This window comes from Dromiciops gliroides, chromosome 3 (genome assembly GCF_019393635.1).
Source record: "Dromiciops gliroides isolate mDroGli1 chromosome 3, mDroGli1.pri, whole genome shotgun sequence".
Taxonomy (NCBI): domain Eukaryota; kingdom Metazoa; phylum Chordata; class Mammalia; order Microbiotheria; family Microbiotheriidae; genus Dromiciops; species Dromiciops gliroides.
In genome coordinates, this window is record NC_057863.1 from 429,382,798 (window position 1) to 429,404,664 (window position 21,867).

Below are 21,867 nucleotides of genomic sequence, written 5' to 3' on the forward strand. Positions count from 1 at the left end.
ATCCAGTATTCATTTTAAATACCATTAAAGTCCAGTCATAGAGAAAGAAGTAGTTCTAAAGTGTGCCAAGATCTTAATATAGTGTGGTCTCATGATTCACCAGAGCCAGCTTTGGGGGCACATGCTAAATCTTATGTTGTATACTTAAATGTGATAAATGTGGTGACTGACTTAGATGTTCACCGTTTGTTAAGCATTTTTCTCCAGGTTTGACTCAGACACATGACCATGTCTAAAGGTATTTTGCATTTATTTCATAGCTTTAGAAGGGTACTATTTACAGTTGACCTTTAATGCAAATCATAACAGAAAGACATTGGGAATTAAGCACTGACAATATTAAAGTTAGAATGCTAACATGTTTGTAAATGGCATTTCTAAATCATTACAAAGAAAGATTACTGTAAAATAAATGTTTATTCCTGGGTGATAAGTACTATGGAAGAAGATCCACGTGGCTCTAGAATCCAGTGGAGTGCCAAGATGGAGAATGCTTCCAGAAGCCAAGCAGTGGAGTTCCAGGGGATATTTGGAAAGATTAGCAGTTCAGTTATTCACAAGAACCTTTCTTGCCTCATTTCCTCAACTAGTGGTCCCATTGATCTTCTCTTTCATTTACTCCTTCTTCTTCCTCTGGGAATGCTGAGTCATTCTGATTTTTCAGATGTTTAACCCCTGAAAGAAGAAAGAATGTGTTCATTTTAAGTGCTTTTAAAATGGAATTGAATAAGTGATAGTCATTTCTGCTTTGAGAAAGGAGGAAAAACAACAAACAAACAAACCCTTAAGTGGAATGTTTTCAAGGCACAGGGTATTTATTGTTTTGCTTTTATTCTCTCCCACCAAGAACCTCAACTATGTAGTCTTATGTAAATATTTTAATTCACTCAGCAATAAAATAACAGGGGACCAAGTTTCCATTAGAAGCAGGCTATCTTTTACAATTAAATCTTCTCCATTAAGAACTGCATCACAACCTATTAAAAAACCTGTTACCTATAGCCCCAGCTAACAGACTTCTATTGTAATACCAGTGCTATTCACCTCAGATCCAGGACTTCTATTGGCATTCCTGCACTCAGTTTGCATAAGAGTATTTGAAACTCCTGGAAATTAACATCATGAAAGATTGGAAAGGGTATTATTCCCATAACTCATAAACAACAAAAGTATCATAACTGTTGACATTCTTTATGCATCAAAATTCACAAACTGGGCTATTGGGTTTCAAAGAATTGAGTATTGCTCCATGACTGCTTTGTACTGATGCCTATTAAAATTTTTTTTGACATGTAACCTAAAATAGAACTTTTAACCAATTAATCTAAATGGCACTGACCCCCGAATGCTAGTGTCCTTCCTTCTTTGTATACATTTATGCTTAGTCACTTCCTATTTATGCTATATAAATTTTTATATATACTTGTTGTCTCACTAAAATGTAAACTCACTTCGAGGAAGGATTATTTCATTATTTGTCTTATTATCCCTAGCACAGTGCCTGATATATAGTAGACACTTAATAAATACATGTTGATTGATTTTTTGACCTATTCCCTTTACCATAGAGATGCGAATTTTCTAACCCCAATCCCAGGCATACGCTGATAATATTTAATTCATGAAAATGTTGCATGAAATATCTAAAAATCTGAGAAAACAGATGCTATATTTTAATAACTACCAAAAAGCTTCTCAATTGGAATCAGCAAGTGAAAGAATGTTAGAGCCCAAGTTGAATGTGTAATTAAGAAACCCAAGAAGAGAAACTCTATAAATACATGTAACTGTAGCATAGCTGTTGATCCTCCACTTTGCAGGAGAACCAATAACATCACATGGTGATGTCTTGACCTGTATGTACATTGTATTTAAGTGAGGGAGAGTTGCACGGTCATCAGCTTCGCTCCTTCTTCCAGAGTTATTGAGGTCCAGGGGCAAGACAAAAGTCAAGATGACTGGGCAATGGCCCCAGGAAGTCATGGATGACCTTGGCATTTTCAGTGTACGACAAAGCTCTAAGTGCTCCACAGCACCTGCTTCAACCACTCTCATGGCCCTTGGAAGAAACTGTTTTCATCCACTCATTTCAGTAAAGGAAATCTTCACATGCTTCATATGCTTAGGTTAGATAAACCTCTAACTCACAGATGGATTTACCCTCAATCTGTTTTAGCCTATCTGCTGAGACAGTTTTATTGGGATGGGCCACCATGCATGCTACAGCTTCTTGGAGCCACAAGTGAGAGATGGGTGACAGGTATATACCAAACAGAAATGAGCAATCCTAAAATGGGGCTCAACAAGACCTCAAGCCAAAGGTGCTAGTCCTCCTGAACATCCCCAAGAAATAGCAAGAAAGTGTCACTGGATATGTGGGGGAGTAAAGTATAAGAAAATTGGAAAGGTAGGAGGGCACCAGGTTTTGAAAGGCTTTGTATTCCTAATAAAGGCTTTTATATTTGATCCTGAAAGTGAAAAAGTCCCTAGAATGCATTGAATAAGGAGGTAACATAGTCAGATGTGTGTTTTCAGAAGATTAACTTGACAACTGAATGGAGAATGGACTGGAGTGGGGAGAGATGTGAGGCAAGGAGGCCAACCAGCAGGCAATTCCAATAATCAAGGCATGAGAGGATAAGGGTCTGTACCAGAATGGTGGCAGTGTCAGATAAAAAAGAAGTATGCAAGAGAGGTTTCTTTTTTTATTATTATTATTATTCTGAATAGAATTTTATTTTCCAAAATATATGTAAAAACAAAATTTTAACATCGATTTTTAAAAAACTTTGTGTTTCAAATTCTCTTCCTCCCTCCATTCCCACCCCTCACCCACAAGAACTCAAGCAATTCAAAACAAGTTATACGTGAGTAGTCATGGGAAAATTCCCTTATTACCTAGTTTGAGAGAAAACAGTCAAAAAACCCCAAACTTCAGATTAAGGAAATGTCAAAGAGGAAAGGAAAAAAAATTTAAATATGTTTCCAGGGCAGCTAGATGGCACAGTGGATAGAGCATCAGCCCTGTATTCAGGAGGACCTGAGTTCAAATCCGGCATCAGACACTTGATACTTACTAGCTGTGTGACCCTTGGCAAGCCACTTAACCCCAATTGCCTCACCAAAAAACCCCCCAAAAAATGTGTTTCCATCTGTTTTCAGATACTATCAGTTCTTTCTCTGCAGATTGGCTGCAACCTTCATAAGTCTTTCAGGGTTATATTGGATCATTGCCTTGCTGAAAACCACATGCTTCCCAGCAGATCATCCCACACTATTGCTGTCATTTTGTATACAGTACATTTCACTCTGCTTCAGTTCATGTAGGTCTTTCCAGGTTTTCCTGATAGTATCCTGTTCATCATAACCTTTATATAGTACCTTAAGCTTGACAGAGAATTTTCTTCATAACAGCCCGGCAAAGTGGGTACCATATGTTTTGCCATTATAATCAATCATCATAACTATTTCTCTCCATCCCACTCCCTTCTCACAACATTTACTCAATCTTCTTTTTACCTATTCCTCCTCAGAGGTGTTTTACTTCTGACTATCCTCTCCCTCGCTCTGCACTCCCTTTTTTCATCCTTCCTTCCTTGTCCTCTTCCCCTCCTATTTTCCTGCAGGGTTAAATAGATTGCTCCTCCCAATTGGGTATGAAAGCTATTCCCTCCATGAGCCCACTCCAATGAGATCAGGGTCCCTGAGCTAATTCTGTGTTCTAAATTTTTCTTCCTCCTTCCCTCCTCAACCCTCCCTATGAGATCAAGCAATTCAATATGTCATACTGGTGCAGTAATGCAGAACATCTTCATCTTCCTTGAAAGTATTTTGCTTTTTACTGCTCTCTCCCCCAATCTGCCCTTTCCTCCTTCCTTTCTCTCGCCCCCCCCCCTTTTCTCCCTCCCCCCTGTGTAATTTAAAATTCTAAATCCTGAGTATCTGCCAAATCTCATCTATCAGATTCCATTATCTTGACACTCCCCTCAGGGCAAAAATATATTACTATACCTACTTGAGTATGTATGTTAGTCCTTCTTTGAGCCAATTCTGATGATATTAAGGTTCACTCACTCCCCAACTCCTTTTCTCTCTTCTACTCTTCTCCATAAGCTTTCTTCTTGTTTCCTTCATGTGAACTACCTCTCCCCAGACCATCTCTCCCCTTCTCCCTCCCCCAGTTTATTCCTTCTACACCTCAACCCTATTTTAATGATGTCATCATGGATTAGTTAGGTGGCACAGTGGACAAAGCACCAGCCATGGAGCCAGGAGACCCCAAGCCCAAAACCAGCCCCAGACATAAGATACCCCACCCTGTCTGCCCTACAAAGAACAAAACACCAATGCTTTACAGATATCATCCCTTCATATTCAGTTCAGCCCTGTCTTCTGTGAATTTCTTGTGAAGACTTTTGTTTTGTTTTGTCTTTTGGTGAGGCAATTGGGGTTAAGTGGCTTGCCTAGGGTCACACAGATAGTAATTGTCAAGTGTCTGAGGTCACATTTGAACTCAGGTTCTCCTGAGTCCAGGGCCGGTGCTCTATCCACTGCACCACCTAGCTGCCCCTGAATTTATTACTGAGATAGTTCTTATGATTTCAAAGTATTATCTTCCCATGTAGGAATGTAAACAGTTTGATCTTTTAATATCCCTCATGAAGTCTTTTTCCTGTTTACCTTTTTATGCTTCTCCAGGATCTTGTATTTGAAAGTCAAATTTTCTATTCAGTTTAGGTCTTTTCATCACAAATGCTTGAAAGACCTCTTTCTCATTGAAATTCCATTTTTGCTTCTGAAAAACTATACTCAGTTTTGCTGGGTACATGATTTTAGCTGAAGTCCCAGTTCCTTTGCCCTCTGGAATATCATATCCCATGCCCTTCGGTTCCTTAATGTAGAAGCTGCTAGATCTTGCTTTATCCTTATTGGAGCTCCACAGTATTTGAATTCCTTTTTTCTAGCGGCTTGCAGTATTTTCTCCTTGACCTGGGAGTTCTGGAATTTGGCTATAATATTCCTGGAGATTTTCCTTTTGGGATCTCTTTCAGGAGGTGATCGGTGGATTCTTTCAATTTCTATTTTAGCTTCTGCTTCTAGAATATCCAGGCAATTTTCCCTCACAATCTCTTGGAGGATGGTGTCTAAGCTTTTGTTTTGGTCATGGTTTTCAGGTAGTCCAATGATTTTCAAATTCTCTCTCCTAGATTTATTTTCTAGGTCAGCTGTTTTTCCAAGGAGATATTTCACATTGCCCTTTATTTTTTCATTCAGTTGGATTTACTTTACTGCGTCTTGGTTTCTCATAAAGTCACTAGTTTCCATTTGTTCAATCCTAATTCTTAGGCAGTTATTTTCATCAGACAGTTTTTTAATCTCCTTTTCCATTTGGCTTTTTAAACTGCTGACTTTTTTCTCATGATTCTCCAGCATCACTCTCATTTCCCTTTCCATTCTTTCCTCCTTTTCTCTACATCTTCTTTCTATTTCTCCTACTTTCTCTTCAAAGTCTCTTTTGAGAGCTTCCATGGCTTGAGACCAGTTCATATTTTTCTTGGAAGCTTTGGATGTTGGAGCTTTGACCCTGTTATTATTTTCTTCTTCTGAGGTTGTATTGTGGTCTACCTTACCCCCAAAGAAGTTTTTGATGATCTTCTGCTTTCTCTGCCTACTCATCCTGGCTTACTATTTCTTGGCTTTTAATTCCTTCTTAAAGTGTGGCGCTGCTTCCAGGACACACTGTTCAAGCTACTGTGTGGCCCTGGGGATGGTTGGGCTTCTTCTCAGCCTACCTGGCCTCACTTTCATTTGATTTTAAACTCTCCACTGGGGGATGGGGGGGGGTTGTGGGGGGCTGCTTCTTGGACCCACTCCTGTTCTCAACTTCAGAGGGTCCCAGGTGTTTTGGGTTGAGGTGGGGCAGGCTTTAATCTCACCTGGCCTGTTCTCAGGTCCAGAGATAACCTCAGGCCTACTTTACTAAGCAACCAACCAGCAAAGCTTTCTGTGGTGTGGTTCTCAGCTTCAGATGAGACTGCTCCCCTGCTCCCCTCCCTCACCTGGGTCTCCCACCACTCAGGATTTCTTCCTGGTTCCCCACTGGGGTGGGACAGTCAAATCCTTCCCCCCAGTCCACTGGTACCCCTGCATTTACCCCCCCCCTCCTCCAAGTGTTCAGTCCGACGGCGCACTTGGTTCCAGAAGAAGCCGGTCCTGCAGCCGATTCAGAGGCACTGGGGCAAATTCCTCTGGTGGGTATCTGGTGTGTTGGCCCAGTTGTAGGGTTAAGCTTTATTCGTGGCCCAGCATGGCCCCCTGACATCTGTCTATAGCTGGAGAAAACTCTCATCCTGTATTTTTGTGTGTTTTTCTGCCCCAAGGGTTCTTTTATTGCTATTTTTCGGGTGATTGTATCAGGAGCCCTGTGGGTTTAATGTCTTTCCTCCGCCATCTTGGCTCTGCGCCATGAGGTTTCAAAAATAAAATTGGTAGGACTTGGCAACAGAATGAACATGGGGGTAGGTGTGAGAGAGAATGGGGGTCCAAGGATGACCTAGATTGCAGGGCCTGGGAGATTTGGTAGATAGTGGTACTCTTAATGGTAATGGGGAAGTTTGGGAAATAGGAAGAGTTTGGGGCAAAGAAAACGGGTTTAGTTTTGGACAGGGTGAGTTTGAGATATGTATAGGCCATTCAGTTTGAGATATGCAATAGACAATTGGAGATGTAATTCTGAACCCTGGGAGATGGCCACTTTTAGGGCTATACACAGGGCATTTAGGAACCTTGTTGGCTGAAAACTATATTAGCTAATTAAGGAATAGAATTGACTTCATGACATTGGAAATTGTATTACTTAGAGCACTGGAAAGAACATGTGAATTTTAGCATTAAAAACACCACCATGACAGTGATAGTAACAACAATAACGCTAGCAGGCCCACTGATTTCTTTGGAGACTTTTCATTAGTGGACTTTGAAGGTCAAGTTTCCTGCTCTGAATGACAGGTCATTACATTATCTTTAATCTACAGAGGAAACAGGTCATCCTATTTCATTAGAATTGGAATGTAAGAAAGCCTAGCCTTTAAAGTTACCTTCCAAACTTGAGCCCAAATTCCCAGGGTGTACATAGGATTATTAAATTTGAGAATAGGAAATTATCTAATCCAAACTCCTATTGAAACAATAATCCTCTTTATCGAATCCTTGACAGGAGACCACCCAACCTCTACTTAGCTCAAGTAAAGGGAACCTATCTAGACACCTAGAATAAGCTGCTCCATGACTGCACAACTTTATTTTTCAAAATGTTCTTCCTTTTACTAAGTCAAAATCTGACTTTCTGCAACAAATTTACTTTCCTTCCCAGCTAAGAAGAATGGAAAAAGCACTGATCTTGGAGTCAGAAGTCCAGAGCTCAGACTAAAAATGTCTAGTCCTATGACCTGATAATGCTGGACTCCTTATTCTTCATATTCCTCACCTTTTAAAGGAAGATAATATTTTCCCCAACTACCTGACAATTATTATGAGGAAGATGCTTGTATACCTTGAATAGGTAAGTGGAAATTGTTATATAATATTTGAAGAGAACTATGTCTCCCCTTAATCTTTTCTCCAATCTAAAGCAAACAAAATCTCAGAGATAAAGGGGACCTCAGAGACCATGTAGTCCAATCTGTACTTAACTGAAAATCTCCTATATAAAATTATCAGATGGTAGAAAAGGTTTGATAAACTAAAATAAGTGGTGTCAAATAAAACAGAACATGAACCATCCTACTATAGTGGGAAGAGCAATTTAGTCAGGGGACCTGGGTTCAATTCTTGATGTTGCACTTACTACTTTAGAAAAAGGATTCTACCTCTAGAGGCCTCGATTCCCTCATCTGTAAAAATGTGAGGCTTGAAATCCATGCTTTCAGAGGTCCTTTCCATATGTAAATCTTATGGTCATTTGTATCCAATTGCTTTTACCTCTGCCAAAGTCCAGAGGTTTCTCCTTTAACAAACTAGCTGGTCATGCAAACAAAGTATATTTTAGCAGGTCAGGACTCATTCTTGGCATCCTTTCAGTTTGAATGCTAGTCATTTTATTTCATATATTTAAATTTGTTGATCTGACTCAGGATTTTGGCTAAAATCCTAGTATCGGAGATGAGTTTTTAAATTTCCTTTTCAGCAACTATGTTGAATATATTAATGTGGTTTTGGCACCGGTTTTCCCCAGGTGGTTCTGCACTTCATCACTGATTTCACTGGTGTGCCCGGTTTAGATTGAGCAACAGGTAGGTACTTCAGATGATACCCTAGTGGATGACATACAGACTAGTTGAGCGTATTATGAAGGGTTTTTGCATCTGGTTCAACAATTACACTTGGCCAAGTATTTAACTGTTGTTGAATGGATTATTCTTCATTCGGCTTTTCAGCCTGAAGATTTTTCTCTTTGTTGAAGAAAACCAAAACAAATTAGTTCAGTACTTCTGCTTTCTCTGTCACCTATTAACATCATGCCACTTAAAAAATTAAATTGGATATCATTTTTTCAGTCAGCCCAAATCTGCATTCTCTTTCTCCTAGGACTGCCCCCAATTCAGGAAAACAAAATCAAATATATATGTCATACGAATCTCCTTCTGTATTGCAAGTCCTACATTTCTCTATCAGGATATGGAATCAAATTTCATCATGATTCCTTTAGAAGCATGGTTGATCATTAGGCTAATCAGGGCTCCTAAATCTTTTAGAGTTGCTTCTCTTTCCCATATTGTTGTCATGTATAAATTGTTCTCCTAGTTCTCCTCACTTCACTCTGCACCAATTCATACAAGTCTTCCCATGTTTCCCTGAAACTATCCCTTTCATCATTTCTTACAGCACAATGGTATTCTATCATATTTAATATAACATAACTTGTCCAGACATTCCCAATTAATGAGCACCCTTTTAGATCCCCTTTCTTTGCCACCACAAAAAGCAATATAAATATTTTAGCACATCCTTAGAGTTTGTTTTTCTTAGGACTAATTCTTCTCTTAATCTACCCTTTCTCTTAGACCAGAGCTTCATAAACTTTTTCCACTAGGGACTCCATTTCGCCGGAAAAGTTTTTACATGACTCCATGTATATGGGTATATAAAAATAGGTATAAAAATCAAACATTTAGTGCCAAATTTTTGTGACCCCCACATTCAGTTACAAGACCCCATATGGGCTGGCAACCCACAATTCAAGAAGCTTAGTCTTAGACAGCAAAGGTCACATATCTAGTAAGAATGTGAATCCAGATTTAAGTTCAGGTCTTTCTGACTCCAGGTCCAATTTGCTCTCCAGTGTGCTTCCTAGCTGTTTGATTCAGTTTCCTTAACTGTTAAAATGGGGTAATAATAACACCTACCTCAAAAGGTTGTTGTCAAGTTCAAATGAGATAAAAATTGTAAGGAGCTTAGCAGAGTGCCTGGATCATAGTAGGTGCTATATAAATACTATAATAGAAATAATGATTATGATTATTTATTCACCCTTTGCCCTTTTCTCTTTTCCCTCTTTTCTCTTTGAATTTAAATATATTTCTACAGCCAACTGTGTGTGTGTGTGTGTGTGTGTGTGTGTGTGTGTGTGTGTGTATTCTTCCCTCCTTTGACCAATACAGGTGATTTCAAGGTTTAAGAGTCAGTCACTCTTCCCACTCTTTGTTTGCAGACTTCTACTTGCATGGGTCAATTATATGAGATAATTGTGTGGCTGATACTTTGTTTATTCCTCTTCCTCTCCCTTTCTATTCTTCTTTTAAGATCATCAGGATGTAACAAAAGCATTCCCAGGCCTTCTGTCTAACTAGGCTCCCTCTATGACCAGTGATAATGATGGGGTCCAGAGACTACATATGTATCATCTCTCTATTTTGTAATTAGAATGCAAACTATTTAGTTTATCCTTTTTCAATTGTTTCAATTGTTCAATATAATTGGCTAAAATTTGTCTTGCGAGGCTTGGTAATGACCATGTTATTATTTCTTAAATCATAGATCATAAAAAATATGGCTACATGTAGGAATTAAATATAAAAATGGGTCTTTAAGCAAATAAATGCCACAAAAGTATCAAATCAACCTACACTTCCACATATATAGCTATTATGTTTAGACTTTCCTACTAGATATTCTAACTTTCACACTAGTTAATCACTTTACAATTCATTTAAACACACTAAAGGGTGAGAAAAAGTTCTTTAAATATAATCCCCTCGTTAAATCCTCCTTTCTAAATTTATTAGATTCTGATCTTAATTTCCTTCATATAATAGAGTGTGTGACTAGGAGTTCATCTGTAACAGGTGGCATATTATTATAGACCTACGAGCAGATCTGTGTGCAATTTTTTTAAAGTTGTATAGAAGTTTGCATAATGTAGTTACAAGGCATTTCTTAATTAGTTTTTGACTGGGTAACTTGCATTTGTATTTTGAAATAGCTTTAAAGGCAATACAAACAGTTCTCACTTTATACAAACTCAACATATTACAGTTGAATACAGAAATTCAACTTTACATAAAGAATTCCAAGGGCATAGGAAGGATTTGACAGAAACATGTATGAAAAGAGTTTGGAGAAAAGTATGCCCACAGTTTGTTCCCAGTTTTCATGGATATGAAAAAGATGAAATGTTAGAAGTAACAATATATAAAATTAGCACATAATTTGGAGCTAGAAGCGGACGAGAATGATGCGAAGTTGATTGAGTCTCAAGGAGAAGAACTGTCAAATGAGGGTATGATTGGGTTGCTAGCTACAAAAGATTGCAGAAGAAAGGAAACTTCAGAACCCAAGACTGAACCAAAAAGGTTCACAATGAAACAGCTGGCAGAAGCATCTCATTATTTAAGTGAATTTCTTATATTAAAAAGATGGATCCCAATATTTGAAGATTTTTTAAAAAGTTCAAAGACAAGTTGAGGATAACTATTGCTTGCTGTTGTCATATATATGAGGAAAAAAGAGAACTGCCATATCTAAACATCTCTCCATGGTTTCATAAAACACTTGTGTAGTCAACCACCAGCAGTAGGGAAAGGGCACATTTAGGTCAACTTTACTATGCATATTTTCTCATTAGCTTTGCCCTTCATTTCATAACATAATATAATATTTAATATATCTGCATTTTAGCACATTTTATGACTTGTGTAAAAGTATGGTTTTGTATATGCCTTTGTTACATAGGCTAAGTGAAGGCAGGGGCAAACAAGCATTATATAAAAATCACTTTAAGTAGAGGTCTGTGGGAATGATCCATTTATGTAAAGTGAGAACTGTCAGTATTGTCTTATTTTCTATCGGCTATGTTAAGGTGGCAAGAGTTGCAATAATGCTTAGGTTAAAATATAGATTCTGCTGAGGTCTATTTAGTAATTTCTTCCCTGGATACTCACCCCCACCCCCACCCAACAACACACTCATTCTCCCTCTTTTAAGTTCTCATTTGGTATTTGAGTAATACAGTAGATGGTAAAAATAGAAAATAGATTAGAATGTGGTATTGATGTGAGGTGATTCAAAAGGCAGCATAATGAAATGAGGATGAGCCTTAGGGTCAAGATGATCTAGGTTCGATTCTATCCATGCCAAACACTAGTTGTATGGGCTAGTTAACTTATTTGCTCAGCAACCCAGGCAACTATCCAGGAGGTCAGGTTGAAGGCAAATTGCTGATCTACATTAGTGGTAGGAATTTCTATACCAATAGTTACCTTTATGAATTAAATAAGTTATGAATGTAATAATAATATTAATTCATAGGATTTTAGAGTGTTCTTTATTATCATTGAATGGTAGTACGTTGACATACTGATAATCAACCTGTGCAGGAGCTAAGGATTTGCACTTGGCAATAAGTCATTCAAAGCAAATACAGTTGCAGTTTGTGGCTATTCATCCAAACCTGAGAGAGAGGGACAAGGCTTCCTGGGTGAGGTATCCAATTGAATAGACTGCCGTATCTCTACTTGGGAAGACCTGAGTTCAAATCTGACTTGACACTTACTGGCTTTGTGAACCCAGGCAAGTACCCTCTATTTGCCTCACTTTCCTCAACTATTAAAAGGAGATAATTATAGCACCTATCTCCCAGGACTGTTGTAAATAAAATATTTGTAAAGCATTTTGTAAAACTATGTTGTTATTGTTATTGACAATCTATATGGTTGTATGCCTACATGTCTGATTTGAGGTTGGTATAACATCCTACAATCTCCAGAGTATTCCTGACCAATGGATACAACAAGAAGTTTTGGGACCTATGGCAATTTTTATGAATTACTACTTTCTATGCATCATCTGTCATTAAGGGACAGTTATCTTTGATTGTTCTAAATGTGCTGTGTTTTGCATATTTCTATATCAATATAGGAAACTCACTCAGAGTAGAGTATAAGCTCCATGGAATAAGGTTCATGTGTTATTGAATTTTGTATCAAAGGACACACTTTCCCAAAGTAAAGCAAAGCAAGAAATACACTCTTTTCCCTTCTCCCATTGCCTTTTGCTAGCTTCCTTTCACTTAAGAAAGGAGAGTCACAGAGTCATGTAATTTGAAAGCTTAAAGGAACTTTAATCATCACTCCAACATCTTGATTATATAGATAGAGAAAACAATGTGCAGAGAACCCAAGTGATTTGCTCAAAGCCAGATGGGGCCTCAGATGAAAAAAGAAAACAAAAACAGATCTTCACAATGAGTGCCCAGGGCTGGCCACCAAAAGGATAAGACAGAGAAGAAGAATGAAAAAAAATGTACCTAATCTAAAAGTTTGCTCAAGACTTTTTTTTTGTCACGTGGCCATGTTTTTCATGGGAAAAAATGAGGCAAGGCAGGGTGGAATAATTATAGAAAAACTGAAATATTATGAATTGAGAGTTTGAGTTTGTGTTGAAAAGGTGGGACTTTTTACCAGGGAAAATCTTGGTATCATAAAAAGCACTGCTTGTTTTTCCCAATTCTGCCCAGCCAGTTTATTTCTTCCTATTCAATCCAATCTAGTTAATTGTCCATCTGCAATATCTATAGAGCTTCATGAATAGGTTGCTATCTTGTGAATAGTTTTAAATCTCTTTGAGGACACTTTATGATGTTTTGGAGCTTAATGTAATCAGCACAATATCATAAGGAACACCAGGAGGACCACACTATTTATGAGAATACTTTCTTCCATTGAGATCCAGTGGTAAAGATTCTTCATGAAACTGATGAAGTTTGATATGCAAACTTCCCCTTTTAAGCATGCTTTTGCTAACAACAAGAAAAAAGCTATCTTTTCAACAGAAATGATTTCCTGCCAATGTTTTATGGTTGCAAATCTTGGAATATTACAATCTTTGAGCAGTCAGAGTTGTAGATGACCCAAAAGAAGAAATTACTGGTTGGTAGAAAATAACCTATATATTACTTGTAATAGCCTTACCTCCATATCCTTAATGATATATAATCAAGAAAATGTATAATTAGGAAGAAAGGTCAACAAATTACATGTCAATAGTAAAAGACAATGAATGGATGGGCTAGTACCATAAACCCATAAAATGTAACTATATTCAAACAAAGGCTTCCATCACATTATATAAAATCTTCTCCAGAGGGACTGTGGAAGACCAAAGACAAAAATGATACAAGACAAGAAGACACAGATGTGTCACAATTTCCACCAATGGAAGGAAAGATCATAGATCCATATATTCAATTTTAATAGATAACTGAACAAAGTTATCTTTATAGTCACATGTATCAAGTCAGCTTTTATTGATGTACACATGAGCAACATAGGCTTTGAGAGGGGCCTTTAAGGCTGCCTTTTTCTATTTGAGACTTAAAAAAATCAATATTCAATAAAAATAGGAGAACTTATATTCCCACTGAATCAATAAAAACATCTTGGTCTATCTTTGTTAGACAAGAAGCTTTCTAGCTACTGTGTTTTATGTAAGCAAGCCACCTGCTAAGTCAATAGAATGCCTTCTAACCCTCACTCCTATAGGAGTGATCCAGTGAGGGCTCTCAGGATTCCATGGTTGGTGGCACCTCTCTTTCAGGCCTGTTTCCTTCCCCAATGCCATTGGGGCAAATCTCAGATCACCTTCCTATAATTGCATTACTTCACAGGTAGTTAAGCCACCTTCTAAACCTTCAAGTTTTGTTATTCCAGATGAAGAAAAGATCTGGTTAAGGGGTCTAAAAACAATGCCTATTTAGAAGTCACTTCATCTGCAATGGATAGAGCACCGCCCCTGGAATCAGGAGTAGCTGAGTTCAAATCCAGCCTCAGAAACTTGATACTTCCTAGCTGTGTGACCCTGGGCAAGTCACTTAACCCCAATTGCCTCACAAAAAAAAAAAAGAAAGAAAGAAAGAAATCACTTCATCTCTTATTACTCCAGTTTCTTCTTATACAAATATTTGAATGGTCCCTGAGGCTTTATCCAGCTTTGGATTCCATTATCTATAAAATGGGAGAGTGAGACCAGCTTATTGCTAGAACCCCCTTTTCAGCACTCACACATATTCTCCAGTTCTATTTGCATTTTGATTCTCAAGCCCAGTGGTCATACTTTTCTGTGCATATGTAAGTATGAAGAAAGCATCTTATTTGTTTATTTCATCCTGAAAGTTCCCAACTTATCACAAATTTGTTTGAATTTTTCTACTTTTTATCATGTTAACTTTTTTGGACTATTTATTTATTTCTTCTGTTCACAGATCCTTTCTCCATTACTTCCTCTGAGAATGGTGATTGGGTCAGTAACACTTTCATAGAAGTCATTCAACTTTATTTGAATTTTATGATCTTAGTTACCAGTATCAGTGTAACATATGATCAAATTGCTCAGGCCAAGTTTCAAAAATCAATGATATATTCTTTGTTTTGTTTTATCATTTTTGTGGGGCAATAAAGGTTAAGTGACTTGCCCAGGGTCACACAGCTAGGAAGTGTCAAATGTCTGAGACTGGATTTGAACTCAGGTCATCCTGAATCCAGGGCTGGTGCTTTATCCACTCTACCACCTAGCACAAATATAATGATATATTTTTTAAAGGATTCAGGAGTGTGAAAGACATTGCTCTTCCTGCCACTTACCCTTCTTCCTTTTGCTGCTACAAAGTACATGAACAATATCTTTGGGAGGTTAATTCCTCTCAAAGATAAGCCCACCTGGGCATATCTGAAGGAGGGAATTAGACTGAGTATAAGTAAGTGATTCAGCTCACTTGTGGAAGCTTCATGTCATAGTTGGAGAACTGGATTTAAGGTCAGGAAGACATGAGTAGAAATCTCACCTCTGATACTATCTGTGAGACCATAAATAAACAAATTACTTAATCTTTATGAAATACAGGTTTTTCATCCATAAAATCATGATACATATAGAACCTATATCACAAAGTTGCTGTGAGATACTATATGCAGTGTTTCAAAGGCATTAAAGGCACCATTTAAATGGGAGCACATGAAAGTCATAGAGCATGGGCTCAGATGTCCTTCCTGGCAGGTTAGATGGAGCATTTGTAGATATTCTTTGATGGGTTCCATTCTAGTTCATGGCCTGCTTTGGACCTTGTGAGACTCAACAGCTTGCTGGGACAATGACAAAGGCTTCTTTTCTTTCTTTTTGTGGGACAACGAGGGTTAAGTGACTTGCCCAAGGTCACACAGCTAGTAAATGTCAAGTGTCTGAGACTGGATTTCAACTCAGGTCCTCCTGGATCCAGGGCTAGTGCCACCTAGCTGCCTAACAAAGGCTTCTCTAACGAACTTGAGAACTGATGATTCAGTGTCTGCTGGGCCAGAACAGGCTGGGAGAATATGGCCTGCCCAGAGACAGGAAAGGCAGCCTGACCTCTCTACCCAGCTTTTTGGAGGGCAGTGAGAAGTATTGTGCCTCCCTACTAGCCATCAAGCAAACTACAGAGGGTCAGGTCATCATCCTTTGTGTATAGCCACCCATTTCAAGCTCATGAGACACTTAAAGAACTCTTCTATATAACATAGTACAAGCCTTTTACTCATACAAGTTTATCAGCAAGGCCCCTAAAGTTACATGCAGTGGAACCAGGCAGGGAATATTAGCCAGTGCTCAGTATAACCCCCCCCCCCAAGAAGGGAAAATCTAAGCAAATTCCATGCCTCTGTTACATCAACTATTATTTTTGCCACTTCAAAAGCACAGACTTCTGATACTATTTATTTTAGTTAAGGAAAGGGAGAAGCCAATCAATCAATCAATCAACAAACAAATCTTTATTAAGTTCCAAATTTATTCGAAGAACTGGGTGGAGATACAAAGACAAAAATTTTATGGAAGGTGGAGGAAGGAATAAAATAGAAAAGAACTTACTTTCCATATATCTAAAGAAAGATAAATTAGTAGTGTTAAGGGCTAAAATTCTAGCTAGTCTGTCTAAAATATCCAATGAGTGGTCGCCAATAAATTATAAGCTTTAGCAAGAGTTAGACTTTTAAGCATTTATTAAGGAAAACAAGAATTTGGTAAAGAGAGAGAGAAAGGCCTAGATTCCTATCTATTAAAGGGAGAGCGCATTTCTAGCTCCGCTCTCCACCAGCATCCAAAGGAAAGAGCCTGAGACCAAGCGCCAGTCTCTTCCTTCCTCCTCCCACTAGCCCGCATCACTTCCTGACACCAAAGAAAAGACTCCTGGTCTTGCCCTCAAAAACCTTCGCTCCATGGGTGGAACTCTTCTACAGTAGGTCTCCAGCAGGTGGCGTCATTCCAATCGTTACAGTAGTCAAAAAACTTGGGTTTCAATCCCTGCACTTATATTTAATACATGTATGTTCTTAGGCAAGTTGGTTAACCTCCCTGTGCCTTTATTCCTGCACTGGTAAAGTGATGGGTTTGGATTCTATGACCTCCAATATCTTCTGTAGTTTTTAAAACTATGTTCTTCCCCCTCCACAATGAACAAAGACAAACCATTCGCCATCTATGTTTTATTGGCACTAATAAAGAATTTCAGTGTCAAGAAGGTCTCGCCAATTTAGATGTTTAAATTCTGTCCAGAAAAACAAGATTCAAAATTTTCTCAAGCGAATGAAGTTTGTATATTTACCCAGTACATAATGATCCATCCGTTGCTCAACAAATGCAGCTAATTAGTACCATTGGAGGGGATACAAATCCCAAGAGAGAAGCAACTGTGAACTCATAGGGACTGAGAATGGTGGTCAACCCAATGATTTTCCTGTTGCTTAAAATTTCCTTTCATCAAAAAAGAGCTTATCTTGGGATTTCACTGCCAAGTTCAGTTTCAGAATCTCTTTGGTCTGTATCATGTTCCAGGACTACTTCCTTTCTCATCCTCCTCTGAGATCTTGCTTTCTAACAGCATCTCTCCAACATAACTCTACTCTATTGATATTCTGCCCTGAAACTGCTCAGCTTAGAGAAGGTTTGGTTGCTGTGGCCCTCACTCAGCCCTATGAGTTATTTAGTTCAAGTGCCACTGTATGTCTCATGCTTGAGTCTCAATTTTTTTTTATTTTTGTTTTTTTGCTCAGATCATAGTTTCTCTTCCCCTTCTGAGTATTCCGTGAATAAGGCACTCCCATCTCTGGGCTTCATGCATTTTCTCTGGCTGTTTCCCTTGCCCAGAATACTCTCCCTCCTCAATTCTGACTCCTGGCCTCCCTGGCTTCTGTTAAGTCCCAACACAGATATCACCTTCTACAGGAAGCCTTCTCTATCTCTTCATAATTCTAGAGTTTTGTCTCTTTTAATAATTTCCTATTTATCCTTTATATGGCTTGTTTAGTATATCTGTTTGTGTGTTGTCTCATCCATTAAATTATAGGCTCCTTGAGGCCAGAGATTGTCTTTTTAATTTTTTTTGGTGAGGCAATTGGGGTTAAGTGACTTTCCCAGGGTCACACAGCTAGTAAGTGTCAAGTGTCAGAGACCAGATTTGAACTCAGGTCCTCCTGAACCCAGGGCCCATGCTTTATTCATTGCACCACCTAGCAGCCCCCAGAGATTGTCTTTTGTATTTTTTTATATTTCTAGTGCTTAGCGCAGTGACTCTCACATAGTAGGTGCTTAACAAATGTTTATCGAATGAATGAATTTTCTTTGGCTTATTCTTATCTTGCCTACAAAATCCCTATTTCCACTCTCCTACCAACAATTATATAATGCTTTACAAATACTGCCTTGTTTTATTTTATTTTCACAATAACCCTTGCAAGTAGGTGCTATTATTAACTACATTTTATGGATGAGAGAACTGAGGCAGACAGAAATTAAGGATCACCCAACTATAGTAAGTGTCTAGGGATGGATTTCAGTTCAGGTGTTCCTGACTCAAGGTCTAGTGTTCTATCAACTGCCCCACCTAGCTACTTAGGTGATACCTCACTGACAGCATTGTAATTAATGAAATTACAGGTCTAGGCCAAAAAAGCAGATAGGTATAGAAGGCAAGAATGAGACAAGTATAAGATATTGTTCCTTCCTTATATGAACACTTTATAAACAGAAAAAGGTAGAAAAGAATTCCTGGAAGAGTTATAGAAAGAGAGGTAAAGAAAAAAATGGGAAAAAAGAATGATGCAAAAAAATTATTAAAAGAAAACTAACAGGCCCAAAAAAATATTAAAGAAAGTTACACCTTAAAAAAACAGAACTGGCCTAATAGTAAAAGAGGCACAAAAACTTAATGAAAAAAAAACTCCTTTAAAAGCAGAATAGGCCAAATGGTAAAGAGGTAATAAAGCTCATTTAAGATAATAATTCCATTAGAATTAGAAATTAAAATTTTTAAATTTTAAAAATTAAAATTAGAGAGAGAACCGATAAACTCTGAGTGCAAACTGAAGTATGATTTGCTTGTTTATTTATTTTGCTTGTGTGTGTGTATGTGTGTATGTGTGCATGTGCACATGTTATGGCAAATGTGGAAATGTGTTTTACATAATTTCACAACTAAAAAAAAAAATAAGAGAAACCATGAGAGAAATTAACAAAGGTAGCCAACTAGAAAAACTACTTGCAGAAGATAGAACACCAAAGTGAATAGTGTTGTCGAAGCAATCCCATCTCCCCCAACAGATTGTTCCCTCTATCATGCCCAATCTTTTGCTTATTTTTATCTCTCCCTTACTACTGGCTCATTTCCTACTGCATATAAACATGCCCATTTCTCTCTTATCCTGAAAAACCCCTCACTTGATGCTTCCATCCCTGCTGATTATTGTCCTATATCTCTTATGCCCTTTGTAGTTAAACACCTTGAAAAGACTACCAAGAAAGGTCCCTTCCCTACTCTCCTCTCACTCTCTTATTAAACCCTTACAATCTGGCTTCTGAGCAGTTCATTGCACCTAAACTGTTCTCTCCAAAGTTACTAATGATCTTTTGGTTGCCAAACCAAAAGATTTGGTTGTCTTTTCTCAGTCATTCCTTTCCTTGACCTTTCTGAAGCCTTTGATACTGTTGATCATTCTCACCTCCTTGATATTCTTCTCTCAGTTTTTGGGACACCACTGTCTCCTGGTTTTCCTATGCACTCATTCTCTGTCTCCTATGCTGGATCCTCATCCAGATCACATCCTCTCACTGAAGGCTTCCCTCAAGATTCTTTCCATGGTCCTCTTCTCTTCTCCCTTTCTGTTACTTCACTTGGTGATCTCATCAATTCCCATGGATTTAATGATCATCTCTATGCTAATGATTCTCACATCTACCTATTTTGCCCTAAACTCTCTATTGACTTTCAATCTTGTATCTCCAACTGCCTTCCAGACATCATCAGCTACATGTTCAGTAGACATTTTTTTTTTTTTTAGTGAGGCAATTGGGGTAAGTGACTTGCCCAGGATCATACAGCTAATAAGTGTTAAGTGTCTGAGGCCGGATTTGAACTCAGGTACTCCTGATTCCAGGGCTGGTGCTCTATCCATTGTGCCACCTAGCTGTCCCAACTCCAGTAGACATCTTAAACTTAATGTTTAAAATGGAACTCATTCTCCCCCCCCCCAAAAAAAACCCCCTTTCCTCCCCTCCCCACTTCCCTATTACTGTAAAGAGCACACCAACTTCTCAGTCTTTCAGGCTCACAACCTAGGAGTTGTATTTGATTCTTTATTATCATTCCACCCCCCACCCCCATATCTAAGATGTTACCAAAGCTTGACAATTTAATCTAGGAAACATCTCCTGAATATATCTTCCTTTTCTCCTCTGATACTGCCAACTGAGAGAAATTATTATTTCCTTCATATATTAACAACTAATTATTGAGGGGCAGCTAGATGGCGCAGTGGATAGAGCACTGGCCCTGGATTCAGGAGTACCTGAGTTCAAATCCAGCCTCAGACACTAAGAACTAATAATGAAGCATACTATTCACCTCCAAAGAAAGACTGAAGCATGCTATTTTTCACTTTCATATTTTCTTTTATTCAAGTTTCTTGCACAAAATAACTAATATGGTAATGTTTTATATAATTGCACATGCATAACCTATATCTGATTGCTTGTTGCCTCAGGGAATGGGGAGAGGACAGAGGGAAGGAGAGAGAGAATTTGGAACTCAAAACTTTAAATAAAAAGTTTTATCATTATTTTTTAAATTCTGGTGTTTTCCCTCTTAATTATTTCCTATTAATCTTATATATAGCTTGTTTTGTACATATTTGTTTGCATGTAGTCTCTTGTATTGGATTATAAGCTCCTTGAGGGAAGGGACTGTGTTTTGTCTTTTTTTTTTTTACTTACAGTGCTTAGCACTGTACCTGCCACATGGTAGGTGCTTAATAAATGTTTTTAGAATTGAATTGAATCGTTTTTCACTGAAAGTATTGCACTGCCTCTGTGCCTAGCCCAGGGAACAGACCTGGTAAGCTCTATAATTCCATGTTAGCTGAAAGCACTTAACACTTTTATCAGTCTGATAATAGCAGGGAAGAAGCTTGGTCTTGCAGAAAAACAGATATGTTCAGAAGAGCAATAAAAGGCAAATAATACAGACTGTTCCCTAAAAACACTGCGAATATCCAGGCCTAAAGTGTAAAGTCATGAATTGCCTAAGGCACATTTCCATATTCATGTGCTTCATCTCTAGGTTTTTTTAATTTTGTGCCCACTCTCCCTTTATAGCCACTATTTGCATTGGTATGTGACCCAAGTTTATGGATATAAGGATTATGTTTTATTTCTGATTTGGCCGGCTCTTAAGGAAAAGTTATGTTCATTCTTGCATTTAACTTCTCAATTAGCAAATGTCATATGATTAAAAGTTAACGGTGGGATAGAGCACTGGCCCTGGAATCAGGAAGACCTGAGTTCAATTCTGGCCTCAGACACTTGACACTTAATAGCTGTGTGACCCTGGGCAAGTCACTTAACCCCAATTGCCTCACCAAAAAAAAAAAAAAAGTTAATGGTAGCTTTGTGGCTGATTTATATGCATGGGAAGCACATTTGTGGGAACTCAGAGCTATAATCATAAGTGTAGATGTGTATTCATCATACACTAAAGTTATTCACCTAATGGTGAGCTGCTATACTTCAGTGGCCTCTGCTGTCTTTCCTCTGGAAAAACTCCCCAGACATGAGTATAGGGTGTGGTGAATGATCTACTCCATGGGGAAAGAAGGGGAAAAGGGTACGATATCACACCTACACTTACATCATGCTACACATGTATTGAAAGACAGAGAAAATAAGTTTTCCAGTTAGATGTATAAACCTTACAACTTGTTCCTGGTGGAGGAAAATGATTTAGGAATGATCAGTATAAATAAAGGGGTGACAAAAGGAAATCTTTTGTGTTTAGAAGAAAGGGAAGGCTTGAAA

General features: G+C 38.1%; 1 protein-coding gene across 2 annotated transcripts in view; it reads right to left on the bottom strand.

The window, feature by feature from the left end:
* Positions 1-233: 233 nt before the first annotated feature.
* PPP1R1C (protein phosphatase 1 regulatory inhibitor subunit 1C) overlaps positions 234-21,867 on the bottom strand; it is a 196,053-nt gene continuing 174,419 nt past the window's right edge. For both annotated transcript variants that reach the window (XM_043991321.1, XM_043991322.1), the window contains exon 5: positions 234-675. In XM_043991321.1, coding sequence (XP_043847256.1) covers positions 587-675 — 89 coding nt within the window. In that variant the 3' untranslated portion in view covers positions 234-586. The remainder of the gene's footprint in view (positions 676-21,867) is intronic.